Raw genomic sequence first — 16582 nt, forward strand, 5'->3', positions numbered from 1 at the left:
ATTTTGTTTATACTGAGTTCAGTTTTCGTCTTCGTTTGTTAGTGCGTCCTTCATAGTATATTGAAACCAGGAGAATATTCTTGGTGTTTTACTTTAATATACAACTTTGAGGTTTCCTGAAGAAAAGCAATGATCATTGATATCTTGTGCATTTTTTTCTTGAGCCAAGGTATACAATACTGTCTGTAGTCAGTTCCAAACTATTGATGAAGATAGTGAAAGTTTCTTTTGTTTTACGATTTGCTTTCTCTGTTTAACAACTGTAGTAGTGCGGAGTGGATCACACGTATTCTTAACCTTAAAGGATGGCTTTAAATGAAAATAAAATGAGAAATGAAGTACGACGTGAATACATTAAAATCATAGAATCATCTTTCGTTACTTTTACATGTCAGAAGTTGCCACATTGCCCGAATACCTATTTGGTCTAAAGTGTATACCATTAGTTGCAATGAATAGATTCCAAAGCATTTTATAGGAATTTCAAGGGAAAATTTCCATTTTTTTTCTTTTAGTTGCCCGCGCATTATACTTTGCTATCGTAAGTAGATATGAAGAGCGAAGCACGCTCCTAAGGGTTAGAGATCGGAAGGAAAATAAGTTATGAGATTATGTAGAAAGTGTAGAGAAGAACGAAAAGAACGGTCACAAAGACGACGAAAGTTAAACACAGTCCTTCAGCATACTTGCAGTCTTTCTTGGCAAATAAAATAGCAAAACTATGTTATCCTTAATGGACATGAAAACAAGACAAATTTGTAATACTGTACCATGTGGCATACAAAGTCTTGTACATAATGGGTCGTATTGAAAAATCTACGCAGGGTTTTCCGTGTGTTCGACCTTTTTGCAAATGATTCCAAATTGTCATGTAGTTGACGTTCAGTCCCTCCCTATTTCCTGACAGCTTGCTTTCCAGTCCTGTTCCACTAGTTACAAAATTTCATTGACTTTTCACTGACTGCGAGGTGCACCTTTGACATCGAAGTTGTTGGAGCAAAATCGAGCAAATAGTTCCTGCTTCCTTCGTTCACCCACAGCATTCTCATCGTACACTTTACAAAAATTCTTGTTTTTGCAACGTTTTTATCTTTTTTATAGCAAAAAAGCTTCGCAGAGTGTATTCCTTGAGATATCTTACTCTCTTTCAATGTGAAATGTCCCCTTTTAAGTACATGTCCGTTTGAGAGAGATCAAGTGAGTGTTGCCCAATACATAGGCATTAGCACAATCCCGCGTTAAAAACCGCAGAGTATTTTCAATATAACCTATTATTGAAACTCAATCTCTTTATCTCAAGCTTTTTGCTTTAATTCTCCCTTGTTTTGTTATTTTCTGATTTCCGTCATTAATGTCAGCTTTGATGTAATAAATACGTGTTTCTATCACGTGTCACTCAAATCACATTTTATGGCATTTCCATAATGGCTTGTCGTACTACATACACATATTTTAATAAGTCGTTATGTACTTGGGACCTTTTGTTTATAAAACAAGCAGGGCTAATAGCATTTTACCATAAACTCTTTATAATTAGTTTAGAAGTTAATCTTCTTATATCAATGCTTTCTCTATAGCTGTTAATTCCTATGACACTGTCCTCGTATATAATTACACAATTTAGTTATTAAAAATCAATAACAAATATAAAGGTATAAATATAAACATAAATATAAAATGTTATATATAATCTAATGGGCGATCCATCATTACATACAAACATTCTCGCAGTACTGCAATGGTAGTGATGTGTTTCATACGTTTTTTATTCACAAATCACTTAGATATAGGAATACATGGCAAGAGATCCAGTTTAATCGACACACAAATAATTATTTATAAAGACAATCCGCCGTGGTTTGATTGAATCAAACTATCTTCCCATCCAGAAGCACTTTCATCAGTTCTAAGAGATCGACAAGTTTTCATCAAAGAAAAAGAACAAATAAAAATACCATAGGGTTACGCGGCGCATCACTACACACCCTGAACCACTTCACCTACATTTATCCATATAACGACTTTTTAAAATAAGGCTTTACATGGGAAGTGGTATAATAAACAAATCCCGTCAGAACCAGTTTCAATAGAGTTCGTCCTTGGGCCATAAAAATTTGTTGGGCCATATTTCATCAAAATATCTCAAGAGTTCCTACTTGTAGACAGAACACAAAAACACAAGATAAGCGGACAGACAGACGGACAGATGTGTATACAAAGATGCAAAAAGTGATTCTGAATCGATCACTATAATAAAGAAAGGTCGGTATATTGCAAGTCATTGTGGGTGTCGCATACATTCACACCAACTTAACATATGCTTAGCGTATGACACATGGTCTGGGGAATATAAAAATAGTCGAAGAATAGAAGTGAAAGAAAACTTTAGAAAAGTTCATTGAAAACCACAAATTTGTATCAATTTTTCATCTCTTGTGACTTTTTTCCATTTTGCTTTTTGTCTGTGCATGTCCTGCGGTCGCATTTTAGATGATTTCATATGTTACAGTGTGTTAGGGTTGTGTCAACCGCAAATCCTTTTCAACATGAAATGTTGCGCACTTTGTCTGCAACAAGTTAAAATCTCTCGAAAAAATACATAAACAATTGGTCTGTCATTCTATATTGTCATATGTATGTATGTGTTTTGAGACTTTCCGCTGTATCTCGCACAACCTCGCATCCTCGCACACAAATGAAAATACAATTTAATTCTTGGTCGTAATACTTTGTAACAGGTGTACTAGTTAAAGATTAAAAGTGTGAGTTGTTGTCACGTCATAGTAATCTATCAATTTGTAAAACTTTTATATGCAGCGACGACCCGCTTCAACATGAAGGAAATTTCTTAAAAAAAAAGAAAAAAATAATTTTTTTTTCCTAGTTTTGTAAGCCTGTCAACCACAAAGTATTGGGAAATCAAAGTTTCAAAACACAAAACGGAAATATTTTTTAATACTTCCTGTTTGTTACAAGTCACGCTTGCTGACAGCGTACACTGTATGCCTTTTTTGTGTATGCTCGTGGGCATACAGTTTATGTGAAATTGCAACACTATCACAAACCCAATAAATACATTGAAGGTCAACCTGTGCGAATTTACACAACTTTGTGAAAAGTATAAAATAAAAAGAAGTAAAAACATTATAGTTGGGCAAGGCCGACCATTATATAACATACACCAGATTGCCTAACACGATTCTTACTTTTATTATAGAGGCATATTTTTCATGTGCATATGTATGGGGAAGCGGACTCTAAATGCAATCTAATATAGTACAAGCTAAATCCGAATCAAAAATAGGCGTAAAAGGTCAAAATTTCATTTCAGAGTTCAATTTTGTATGAAATTACTATTATGGGTCAATTTTTATCACCACATATTAAAACTTAAACTGCTCTGATCTATAAAGGATCAATTTTCGTGAAAATCCTTATTAGAGTAGGATCCAAAAAATAGTCCGAAATGGTCCACATTTTCCACAGTTAATTTTTTTATGGTAAGGTACTATTATGATATCATTTTCATCAGGAAGCATTGAAAATTATACCTTTTTGTCGTATGAACTTCAGTTTCAGGAGTACAAAAATCGTCCCAACACCAATTTAGAATACCAAACTATTGCTACTTAGCCACTTTTGAAAATTGCAATTTTTTTCCGTACAATGACTTTTCAGAATAGGGCGTTATACAGAGAGTAGTTGAAAATCGGGACCGACCTGAACTTTTTTTAATAGCGATCATCCTTAGGTCAAAGCACATTACTGTACCAAATTTCATCAAAATATCTCAAAAATTGTGATCTGTAGCTTGAACACAAAATTTACATGGACAGACATCAGACGGACAGATGAACAGACAAATTTTTATAGTTGAGGCTTTAGTAATTCTAACAGTGCACGAAATAAGGAATAGAGATAAATAAATCAAGTCGGTCTTCTAGAAGACGAAGCAATGGCGAAACCTCTATTACGACTATTTTTACTTGTCTGAACATAAAAGTGACAAACGAAACAATGGTTGAACATAAGTGTATCATCTTAATATATAAGTAAAGTTTATTTATTATCTTCTTCTTTTTATTTTTGCAATTATTTCGTGAATTTAAGCCAAGAACTGCACGTTTTTTGTCTGTTATGGTCAGACTAATATAAATAAACTTGACATCTTATATAACCGTAACCTCTCATCTCTCTAATTTCATCTTTGCTTCTCAGAGTGCTCTAACAAGGAATGAATAAGTAAAATAATTGAAAACCGCTTAGCGTTTAATGCTTTTTCCTTCACCGGCATTTCTTTGCTCCATTGTGTTACGATATATTGTGGTATTGTGTGTTCACATTACCTTGCACATTGCTAACGCAAAGCATTTTTCTTCTTTATTGAGTTTCATTCATTTATTTATTTCGTTTTTTTTTTTTTTTTGCTTTTAATATAACGCATCGCTCAGAGGATCCGTTCTCTGTGGGGAAAATGGAAAGAGATAGACAGTGATAATCGCAGTTATTACTTTAGTGACTACGCACTGCCTATAGCTACCAAGACCCAGCATATTCAAACCGTACTGAGCGTTGAACCCACGAACACTGCCTAGGTTGTCACGATTCTTAAATACTCGCTGTGTGCTTAACTATAACATATTTTTAAGCGCCTATGTTTGAAAAATTTCATTATTTTGTGCTGGAAACGTTTTCTGTTACAAATAAATATATTATTTAAACCAATAACACATTTTTAGTTGCTGCCCCTTAACTCCAAAATATGTGAATTAACTGAATTCAGTGATGTACTCATTCTTCTCTATCTGTACCTTAATATTATAATAAAAGTAAAAAAAAATAAGAACATAAAACCATTTTCAATTAAAGTTTTGACTTTTTAATAAACTTTAATTTAAACTTTGTTAATAAAATATTTTACATATTTACATAAGTACGTTAAACAATATTTAAAAAAAAAAAAGAAGCAACTTTCTATGTATCTCGTGGTATAACATTTCATTATTGTTAAGAGCAAAATTAACTACGGTGTCCCGTCGCTTTCGATGCTATACGCCTGATGGAATTTTAGTTCTAAGGAAAAGACGGTGGATGATGCATTCAGATATTAACCCTATGTAATCATAAAAGGGTATTTAGGTCTTAAAAGGTCGGCAATGGAAATTGTTACTACACACTGAAGAGCTGTTGGATATATGAGAAGCGAGGTTAAAAACTAATCTTGAGATAACAAATTAAACTAAAAGCACCTGAAGCTTAAAATGTATATTAATTGCTAAAAGCTTCTAATAGGCATATACTTGGGTAGATGGTGAACAATTATTTTCATGAACAATTTTGCTAAAGTATTTCATATGAATCTGTTAGTAGAGAATCTTGCAAAGACAATCGAATTACGGTAATAAAAGTTAAAGCATGAATAGTCGAGCCACTAATTCAATGGTCGCGAGTATTTGAACGCTCTTAAGGTTTGTATATAGGCAGGCATGTAACCTAAGTTATCCGGCGGCCTTTGACTCACTAGACATACTTATACAATAAATCGATAAGCAAAGAATCTTGGCATATTTCTAAGAAGCCCGCTTTAATAAATACTGTTATGATGCGTATCATTACGATATCTGCTACAGTATTTGTAAGATATCTGTCATCATTACAGTCAACTTGCAATGTTAACATTTTAGTACTGTTCGAAAATTGGCTAAATTCGTTTACTACAATCGGCTGCCAAGCTCTTGCATGTTTGGCATGGCCTAGGACTTCACCCGCAACTCGGATCTGCAGTGGCTGCGGGTGATCGGTAATGAAATCTATCCTACAAAGCATAACTTAACCGTTTAGCTAAGAACGACTTTTTTAAAAGCCGCGAAATTTTTAAAAATATTTTTCTATTGAAAACAACTACATAATAGGTGTCATTATGAATTGTTATTGCTATTCAATTGTAGCATCATGTTAAAGGAATTTCATTTCCATAAGCACTACGGTAATATGCAAAAGCAAAAATGTTTTTCTTTTACTTTTATGGTAAGAAGAGTTTTAAGGCTTTAATGTCGATGCTGACAATAAATAATAAACAATAGAGTGTTAAAGAAGAAACTTGCAAACAGCAAGAATCGTCTTATGTTATTAGAGGACACTTAGCATTCATTCTTTTAATGGCATTATTAGGTGAAAATGAGCAAAAGGAATATTTGCACTTATAAATATTTTTAGAATTCCAAGAATTCTCAGTCAGTAGTAAAATATCTTCATTAAATTAATGATATTCAAGCTGTTATACGAGCATTAAAGACCCACATGCTTGAAATGATTTACCTAAAATAGACTATTTGCTATCGAACAAAATGACGATGAAACCATAAAGACATTAAAGACAATCATTTGCGGTGAAGTTTTAAGTCACACATTTGATGGTATAAGGATGTATGCAACGCCGAGAAGTTGAAATTAACTTTTGATTATACCGATCGATTCATAATTAATTGCTTTCTTACTTTTGACTTAAGTTTGTCTACTTGTCTGTCTGTCTGTCCATCCGTCTTATTCGCAATTTTGGTACACCCACATATTTCAGTCCGAGAACGATCGCTATTAACAATGGTTAGGATCTAAACACTTTTTCGACCACTTTCCCTGTATCATGGATTTTGATGGTGGGATTTGCCCACCTTTTTTATACCGAAAATAATTTCTGAGTCGACCTAACCTTGTTTCTCCCTCTGTCCGCCTGTCCCTCTGGCATTTTCACGTTTAACATACAAGTCGTAATTTTTGCGATATTTTGATGGATTTTGGATTTTGATCAAAGCATGAAAGCTGTAGAAAATAGTAAAATCAAAGCCCTTTCTCGACCGCTTATCATATAGCGCATTATTTTCAAAATCCGTTGTATGAAAACTGTATTAAGTGAAGTGGTATAGGGTATTTGGTGGTTTTATATTGTCAGTCAATCAGGGGATGTCAAAGAAACGAGAAGAGAGACAGATAGCGAGTAATCGTTGTCTAGAAGTTCTGGGCTTGTCAGCCGAGCCCTTACTTCATTTATGATCACTCATCACTAGAAATTAAATATAATCGTACGTACTAGGAACTGAATTCAGGCAAGACGACTTGATTGTAGCGCTTCTTAGCTACGTGACTAAACGTTAGCCTTTGAAAATTTTAAATAAAATGAATTCCGCTTTTCTTCTCCTTCGATTCATGTCATTTTTTCAACAAACTTCACTTCGTCTCTAGTTCAGGGGCTTCATCCCTTTGGTTATTGGTTCAGACTCGATGATTAATTTCATGCCTTCTTAAAATGGTCTAAATGGAGAACCGGCTACAACAACAATGGAAGTAGAAATAAGAGCGACGTGTATTCCCCTTTAGCGATGCAATCCAGACTTGCAGCGGCAAAGAAATATAATTGGTTGTGAATACATCTGTTATCTTCTAAGGTTTAATCTAGAAAAAGAAAATAATCGCTCGTAATTATGCTTAACACCTAGCAGCAGGAAGGTCGACTTTGTCAATCTCTTGCCATTTCATTTATTCTCTTTGCTATTCCTACGCTACATTTTGGAATGTGAAATACTTTTAAAAATAATCTTCGATACGAATCTTACTACTACTAAGTGAGGGACCAAATTGGTAGTCAATTTTGGTCCTCGCCATTATCTACTTTGCCAAGTATATATACTATCGACTTATTGTCGACTTATTGTCTACGTGGTAACTTTGAAGTACAAAAACCCGACGGCTATCATGCACTTTCTTTTCTACGCATAAATCGGACGGGTATATAATATATTTTGCTTCAAAGTATATAAGATACGATAGTGTAAATATTCAAGATTCACATTTAAGTTAAAATACAATTTGATATCTATCTTTCCCCGTCTCTCAAGTAGTATAATATTCATATTGAAATATGCAAGAAAGTATACAGTTTTTGCCTTTATTGTCTCTTCCTTACCACAACCAGAGATTTTCTCCGCAGAACTAACCCTACCAACCGTTTCTTACTTTATTTGTACAAACAATAACGGAAAAAAACAAAAACACATTCATTAAAATTTCATTATATATATGCATATATGTGTGTATACTTTTATTGCTATTTCATTTAATTTAAAAACTAATTAAGGTCACAATTAATATAAATAGAAGAAAAGTCTATGTGAGCTCTATGTCTCTCTGCATGAATGCTCATATTTCATGATTTGATGATGTTACGATGCGTTTAAATGTTTTCCTTTGGCTTATTCTGGCTGTCCTTCTGAAAGACTGTCATTGCCTTTGAGTAAAGGAAAGGTTTTGTGCTTGAATGAGTTTGTCTTTACAAAATGAAACCCTTTCAATGCGGTTTCTTCTTTTTTTTTTTTAAGCAAATTAAAGTCATTTCAACTTTGTAGCGAAAAAAAAAAAAAACTTACAAAGACATCAGGTTTTGCATTTTCTAAATTGCTTTCAAGAGAACCACTTTAATTTTGACAAATACCATGAAGGACACGGTAATGAACTTATATGTGTGCATATATTTTAAAAGGTTTTGTGAAATTGCTAAATAAATTTGATACATGTATGTTAAAGGAGTTAAACAATAGCAATAACTTTCTCCCTTTCTTTGTGTTCATATTGATTTATTTTTTAAAAATTACCTTAAAATTTTATTGATGAATGTACGATTCTGAATCGGTTGAACACATTGCCTTATTTATCGTTGCTTTACTTACCTTTTTGTCGCTGCTCGATTGTTGCAATTCTGGCAGAAGAAACTTTTCATGTACAAAAATGATTTTTGGCATCTATTCGCGTAACTGAATGCTCCCAAGTTTAACAATTCTTGAAAATTCAAATGAGTTTCTTTCGCCTAAGTAGCCGAGTAGATAAAAAGATCGCAACTGACCGCTCAATGATCGTTTGTTTAAATCTCAAGTGGAGTGGAGTGCTTTATGACTTTAATCTTAGAATCTAATTACCTGACTAAATTGATAGTAATAATAATAATAAAAATAATAATGCTATCATTTTCATAATTTAAGTTGTTTTTACTGCCACCTTCAAAGCGATCAGACTATGAACTTAAATCTATTCAATGTTTAAAAAATATAAAGTCCAGGTTTATTATAGCTAGCAATGTTTTTCAAATATTATCCAAATATTTAAATCAAACCCTTAAAAATTTTCGTGTAATATAAAAAAGAGAAAACGGCTGATATATCAAAATATTATTGTCGATCAATTTTTATTTTAAAATATCAACAATGGTGCTGCCTTTTGAAGCTAACTTTTCTCGAGAAATTTTCTATGGTAAATAGTCCGAAAAATAGACCAATGTAATCCATTTTGAGTACAGTAAAGTTATCACTATTCCGAATCACTTTTAATCAGAAATAGTTCTCCGACCCCAAATAGTTCTCGTTGTTAAATGAATACTTGTTTCCTGTAAGATCAAGTAAAACGGTACAAAAGGTTGTTCTATCCCAACATTGCATAATTTTTAACGATTTTCGTCGAGATATAATAAAACTGACAGCTTTTTCTCGTACAACGAGTTCTTCGTTATTAGGGCAACGGTCATAGAAACGGTCTGCTCTAATCGGTCTTCATTACATTTCGTTCTTAAGTCGAAACACGTAAGTGTATCAAATATTATTGCAATGCGTCGAAAATGGCGCCTTGCAGGTTGAATACAAAAGCACATATATAGATTTGAAGGACAAATGGAAGGACCTAAATCGGCACAGAAAATGACTGAACTTAAAAGTTCGACCTACCTCCAATCTTTCTTTACACAAACTTAAAACTCTCGCTCATCATCAGCAGCTTAGCGAACAAATACGTTATATATTCTAAAGTGAAATTTGGCAACATCGCAGCAAAGATCTTTTCGCAAAGATATTTTCTTTAAATGCTCGTTATAAAATGGGCCGATCCAATCCCGTTTAATTAGGCTTCGTTCTTAAGCCGGAACACGTCATTATAATAGCTCGACTTGTAAGTTGAAAATAAACGCGCTTAGGTTGACATGGCGAGGGCAGATTGGACAGACATAAATGGGTACAGAAAATGACTTCGAATATAAAGTGAACCTATCTCCAAGTCGTTTTTCACATAAACCTAAAACTCTTGCTTATCACAAAAAGTATAGCGAACAAATACGTTATACACAGCGCAGGCATCATAAACGTAAAAAATTTTTACATTTTACTGAGATCAAAATTTCAACTGAGAAATTGACATCGAATTTATCGCATAAATATAAAACTTCATATCGAAGATCTGTTTTCCAGTTTTTTATTTTCAAGTTTTTATTATAAAATATCATTTTCTTATTTTTTTTTGGCAGACATATTATCAGATTCTCTGTTCAATCTCTACTTATAATTAAAAACATATATACTTTCGTCTAACACTTAAGATTGAACCAAAATCCTGAGCACAAAAAATTATATTATTAGATATACTTAAAAAATATTTTTCTATACCACAAATGATGATGTTAAGCTATGTAGTAATGATGTTATTATCCATAAACATACATTTAATACAAGCATATTATTTTGATATTAGAATAAAAAAAAGGAACAATTTTCTATAATTATAATATAATAAATGTAAATCGATATAGTTTTTCTAAGACTTGCTATAACTTCAAAAGAGGGGAAAAAGGATTTGATATATAAAAGGGAAAAATTATTAAAAGCACAAAAAAAGTTTTTCTTTCGTCGTTTTTCTCGATGTCATGAGAACGGAAGGTTCATATTTTTTAATACACTTAGGCTATGTGTGAGCGATTTAAAGGCAGGGAAAAATCTTCGTTATATTTCGTTGTTCGTTACGTATATGAAACGCTTTATCATAGAATCGTTGCTTATGGGCCGAAAATCCTTAAAAATATATATTAATCGTAACATCGTGCATCGTTCAAGAGTCCGCAAAAGAATGACCAGTCTTTTACCAAGGTAAGCGATGAGCTAAAATATTTTTAAAAGAAACATAAAATAAAAAAAAAACAAATTAAAATATTTCTTTAAAAACTTTTTGTAGGAGTAAGTAATTTTTTTTACTACGGCTGTTATTCAAAAACATCTCAGTCAATTTGAAGGTTAGAATTTGAAGCCAAAAAGTAGTTTTTCGAAAATTTGTTATGTACAATATGAGAAAAGGTTTAATTTAATTTGAAACTCTTACCAATTTTCGTTAATTTTTATTTTTTTTTTTTGGTTTTTTTTTTAGTTTTGTCAAACAAAGTTTCTTACGTAGATGTTTATGATTGCTTTATATGAATTAATTGATTGATTTTTATTTATTATAAATTATTCATATCCTCTTGTTCGGCTGTTGTTGATGTTTAAAAGAAATAGAAATAGTTGTTTGTTTTTTTAGTTAATATTATTGATTAGAAAGAAAATTAATAAAATTGAAGAAAAAATATAATGATAAAGATAATGTTTGCTGGGTAATGAGAAATTTGGCAACGGTACAAAAAGTTTGTTGAATGGAAAAAACTGCTAGTTAATAAACTGCTATACAATCTTCTTGAGTCTTCGACTTTCGTTTTCGTTTCATAGCATTATTTCAATCAGGTATGGAAAAACCGCCGTCCCGCGATAATAAACGAGGGCCGCCCGCTACGTTTAAAATTTCAAATATTTCAGTTTGGTCGCGCATGTCGATACTGCAAACGAATGTCATTTGCGTTCACAAGCGGCTCAGCTGGTTTTGGTTTTTTTTTTTCGTGTTCATTCGACCATAAAATGAGCGATTTAAAAAGGAGGAAAATTGGTGCATAATACTGCACTTTTAATAATAGTGGTATTTTCTTCCGACCCCCACCCTGATATGAAAATTAAAATTTTTTGTCCCTTGGACAAAAAAAAAGTGGCCCCTACCTGATTTAGATTGTAGAGCAAATATTTGATTTATTACTACTAACATTAAAGGTAAGCAACGTTACCAAATTTCATATTATCTTTTGGGTATTCAATCTTATACTTTATTCTCATACTATTTTTTTTATTTTTTATGTAAATGCAACTATGTGCCTGTTGGTTACAAGTCAGGGGACTAGAAAAAGAATCATATTTACACAAGGAGTTTTATATACACGAGGACTTTTTCGGAATTTAGAAAATATATAGTGAAAAACTTTTCAGTACTTACGTGTTAATGGCCTAGCAGGATGCTTGGCCCATAAATAACGGTTCTTGACAGGTGATAAGAACGAATCGCGGGCTACACTGCTACCACGTGGCGGTAATGATAAACCGCGGAAGGGCGAGCCAGCACGGAAGGGAGCCAAATCTTCAATATCCCACCAGAAGGGATCGCGAGTGAAAGCGGATATTGGCATAGCCGGATTGGGATCGAACATATCCCTGAAACGGTTTCTGGGATGGAAGATGGGAAGTCCTGTGTTGTGATGATAATGATGATTGTGTGAGAGAACAGAGCAGAAAGAGAATATTTGTTTTTTTTTGTTTTTTTTTTTGTTTTCTTTTATTGTTTTTTTTTTATACTAAAAAGAACGAATGGTTAGATTGAGAAAGACAGAAAAAGAAGAGAGAACACAAAAGAGAAACAGATTTGTTGTTTTTGGTTAAAATTTGAACCAATTTTTTTTTCGAAAACTCATGCAAAGTGCTGGTCAAGAATTTATAGGATTTTATTAAGAGGAAAATTGTAAGGATAGAAGGATACAAACACCTCAGCTTTCTAAAGAGGCTTAAAGGAATGAAGGAATTTTAGTGAAAAAAAAACACACTTTGGTAAATATATCAGAGAAACCATTTTGATGCCTCTGGCCACGAACGAACAAGAAACGTATATATATAGAAAATGTTGTTAACAAAATACATCGCAACACCAATATTTTCGAATTTTCAGCCTTGAAAAGCATAATTTAATAAATTTACTACGCACGTAGTTTCTTTTTAAAAGCTTTTAAAGGCTTAGGAAGATAATAATAAAATTTGGAAAATTTTTAAAATTTGGGTGTATTTGTATTTGTGCGAATATGTAATTGTAAGGTTGTGCATGTGCGTTTACCATCAGCATCAAAGGCAACTTCAGTGGGACGCGGTCCCCAGCGACCGGCCTTGACAGGAGTGGGACTTGGTGAGCCAGCACGCTCAAAAACGCTAGGCCTCTCTAACTTACGGGCAAATAGTTCATCCAACGGTTCTAACGAACTGGCCCGGAACAGAGGACGTGTAAAAGGAGCCAAGCTGGTAGCACGATCAAATACCGACGGTCCCCGAGTCATGGAACGACCACGTGGCGGACTAGGACCGCGTGACCAACAGGTTGGTGGTGGTACGTAGGGTTCACTGCCAGCGCGTTTCACACGATTTGGACCCACCATTGGTGAGGGAGAGCGACGAGCTGCGATAGAGAAAATGAAATTAGATTAAAATGATTTTTTCTTTTTTTTTTTTTTGGGAAAAAACAATGAAGACAACATCAATGAAAATTAGAGCGGATCAGAAAACACTGTAATGAACAACTGACACAAATAACATTACGACATAATTACGGTAACCGAAAGGTGCTACAGTCTAACGTTGTTTCTTCAACTGCCACAAGAAAGTGTTGTAAATTTCACGAATTTTTTCCTTTTTCATTTAATCAATCTCTTAGGGCACGTTCCACTTTCGTGTAACACGACGATCGCCAGAAAAAAGAGAAGAAAGTGTTATGCCTTTACCGACTGAGCACTCACTATGACTACGATTAAGTAAAGCTCCGCCCTCTACTTGAGATTTGAACCAGATAATCGCTGTTCTTACCTACCCGGTTACACAGACCGACAAATGAACGGAATCGAAATAGTTTTATGCATCCACATCTCCCGATAAGCTTTTGTAAAGACGGCTATTGGACTTTTACTTAGCTTTAGAAAATCTTTATAGTAATAGACCAGTGATCGAATTTCAAGCTTTCAACAAATTATTATTTTTAACCGTTGCATACGTTTGAGCACTGCAAATATGTAATAAATTTAATATAGCCTGTAGGGATAAGCAAACTATGCTATTAAACCATAGGGATTAAGCGTTACAGTAAACTGAAATCATAAAATTTGTCGACTTCATGACATGATAAAATTCTTTAAAAATTCTCTTATCCTTGATGCTTCATATGCATATAAGCATCATTTGCATTTTATCTAAAAATATACATAAGAAAATTTGTTTGTTTTGTGGTGGAATCTTCTACAAAAGTTTATTTGACAACAATTTGCTTTATTCTATTGAAAAATAATGAACTTAAACGTTTTATGTGCTGCAAAGATTGGGAAAATTGCTTTTTAAGAGTCCACGTTTTATGTGCTTATATTTATCGAATATATGTACATGTGTGAGCTTACATTCCCTGCAAACACCATTTACCAAAGTAAAACAACCACCATTAAATATTAATAGCCTCGTAAGTTAATTTATGTGGTAATTGCGAATTAAGGAAATATTGAAACATATTTGATTTCAACAGCGGAACAGCATTTTTTAAAGTCGCGTAACACTCTGGACAGTAGGTTTTTAAAAAAAAAATAAAAAATCTTTATGAGCATAAATTGAAAATAAATGAAATCTAGATTCAATCTTTCTTCCTGCAGTAAATTCAAGTAGGACTTAGACTAAGTTTGATGCTGAGGCCTGGACAAAACTAATCAAGCTCACTAGAGTTCAGTACTGTTAAGTGTATCATAAATTACTCAACTGGAAGTAATACTTTTTTCTTACTTCTGCTTTTTATTGATTGTATAGCTTGATGAGTTTGAGAAAGATTTCAACAAGGCCTGATGAGATGGTAATGTTCACTTGTCTTAGTTGAATGTGAAAACTGTCCAAGAAAGTTAGTTTACCTTCCAAGCGAAGCCTTGTGTTTTCAAGAGGCTTTAACACTAGATTTGGGTATACATTTATACGCATTTAAAACCAATCAAATTGACTCGCCATCTAGTGATAAATAAATGGAAAATAGTTTCGTCCTTTTTTTGCATCCAAGCCAAGGGTTTTTTTTGTAAACCTCTATCATTAGAACATAAAACACAGTAATTTAAGCTTCCTACGTCTAACGGAGATTTTATAAAAATTTGAAATTGTGATATTGTCCCCTTGTTAACATTCGATTGTTTTTTTGAAAAACACTACAATCCTAAAAGGGTTCACGTCACTGGTTTCCAAATTATCATTACTTCGACAGCCTAAATTTGCAGTCAGAAGCATAACATCGTGGAAAATAATATATTGGTCGACATTGCAAAATTTCTTTTTAACCCAATCTATTAAGAATATTCTGTCGTGACCGGATCTTTCATATCTATCACTGAATAAAATAACCGAACGAACTAAATTTTAATACTCTATCAAAAAATATATATATTTTGTGAGGTCTTTGAAGCTTCCTTCTGGTCACGATAATTACGGTTGGTTTCGCCTTCTTTTTCATGCTCTGTTATACTTGTGGTACAAGCATGTATTAAGTTTGGGCAGTTGTATACCATGTATAGAAAGCCTTGAGCTAGACCCGCTTTTGATTACACCTGTCTGTCCGTCCTGTTTTCTCCTGTTTAAGTTATAAGCCGAAATTTTTGAAATAATTTGAAGAAATTTGGTGAACTGATGTGTTTTGTCCCATGAGTGAACGCTACTAATAAGAGTTCGGATCGGAATACTGTTTCGCCCATTTACGATATAAGACCTTATTATGAAAAGTCGATGTATGAACAATTGTAAAGTGAATGCCCGCAACGAATGATTGCCTAAACACAATATTCTAAGCAATCGACAAAGCGATTAAGTTAGCGAAAACTAAGAAGCTTTTTTAAATGAGAAATCTAAAACATATAGTGACCATATCCAGATTTAAACTCATTTGTCTCAACTAATTATCTCAATTAAAACCTAAATTCGGAGATTTTCTCAAAATAGATTAATAATAAATGCGTCATTTAAGCAAGATTTCTATATTTATGGCAACTTTTTAATTCTTCAGACAACATTAAAAAAGAAGACCACAGATTGTTAGATGATCCGCTTTCTTTCAAGCAGTGCAAGTTAATTTTTGACAAAAAGTTAGTTAATAATAATAACGATGAATGCAATCTGCCATGAGCTTCTTGTACTCTACACCTGCAGACTTAAGCAAGACTCTTGTTTTTTTATACCAAAATGTAAGCTTGTCCGTCCATCTGTCCATGGACCTGTCTTGTATTCTTTTGTTCAGCATGAAGTCCGCAATTTTTGACATATTTCGATAAAATATGGTACACTGACGCTTTTTGGCCCATGGGTGAACGCTGTTAAATATTGGGATCGGGCCAGTTAGGTCTTTACTTCGAAAAGACATTATACGAACAATTATAGTTTTGCTTAGTGGAAGAGATTACAAATATAATTACAAAAACATAGATCCGTTTGACTTAGATAATCAATACTTTAAAAGCGATTACATTAAAACAATTTAAAAATCCTAAAATGATCTTTTTACATACAACATGCTATTTGGAACTATTTAAATACAAAGGCTCCACATAATACAAATAAAATGGACATACATCACTTTCAAGCAAAACGGCTAATGCATGTTC

The 16582-nt window shown here is 33.1% G+C and overlaps 1 protein-coding gene across 5 annotated transcripts in view; it reads right to left on the minus strand.

Annotated features, from left to right (window-relative positions):
- Nucleotides 1–10646: 10646 nt before the first annotated feature.
- Nucleotides 10647–16582, minus strand: part of LOC119638533 — a 22564-nt gene continuing 16628 nt past the window's right edge. For 2 of the 5 annotated variants that reach the window (XR_005247447.1, XR_005247446.1), the window contains exons 6-9: nucleotides 13039–13374; nucleotides 12154–12402; nucleotides 11182–11328; nucleotides 10648–10964 (exon numbers count right to left, since the gene is read on the minus strand). Coding sequence is in view for 2 of the 5 variants with exons in the window: in XM_038035396.1 (XP_037891324.1) it covers nucleotides 10945–10964; nucleotides 12154–12402; nucleotides 13039–13374 (605 nt within the window). In the remaining 3 variants the exon portion in view is untranslated. Of the gene's footprint in view, nucleotides 10965–11181; nucleotides 11329–12153; nucleotides 12403–13038; nucleotides 13375–16582 lie in introns of all 5 variants that reach the window. The other 3 variants (XR_005247448.1, XM_038035396.1, XM_038035397.1) reach the window with 3 other exon arrangements.

This window comes from Glossina fuscipes, unplaced genomic scaffold (assembly GCF_014805625.2).
Source record: "Glossina fuscipes isolate IAEA_lab_2018 unplaced genomic scaffold, Yale_Gfus_2 90, whole genome shotgun sequence".
Taxonomy (NCBI): domain Eukaryota; kingdom Metazoa; phylum Arthropoda; class Insecta; order Diptera; family Glossinidae; genus Glossina; species Glossina fuscipes.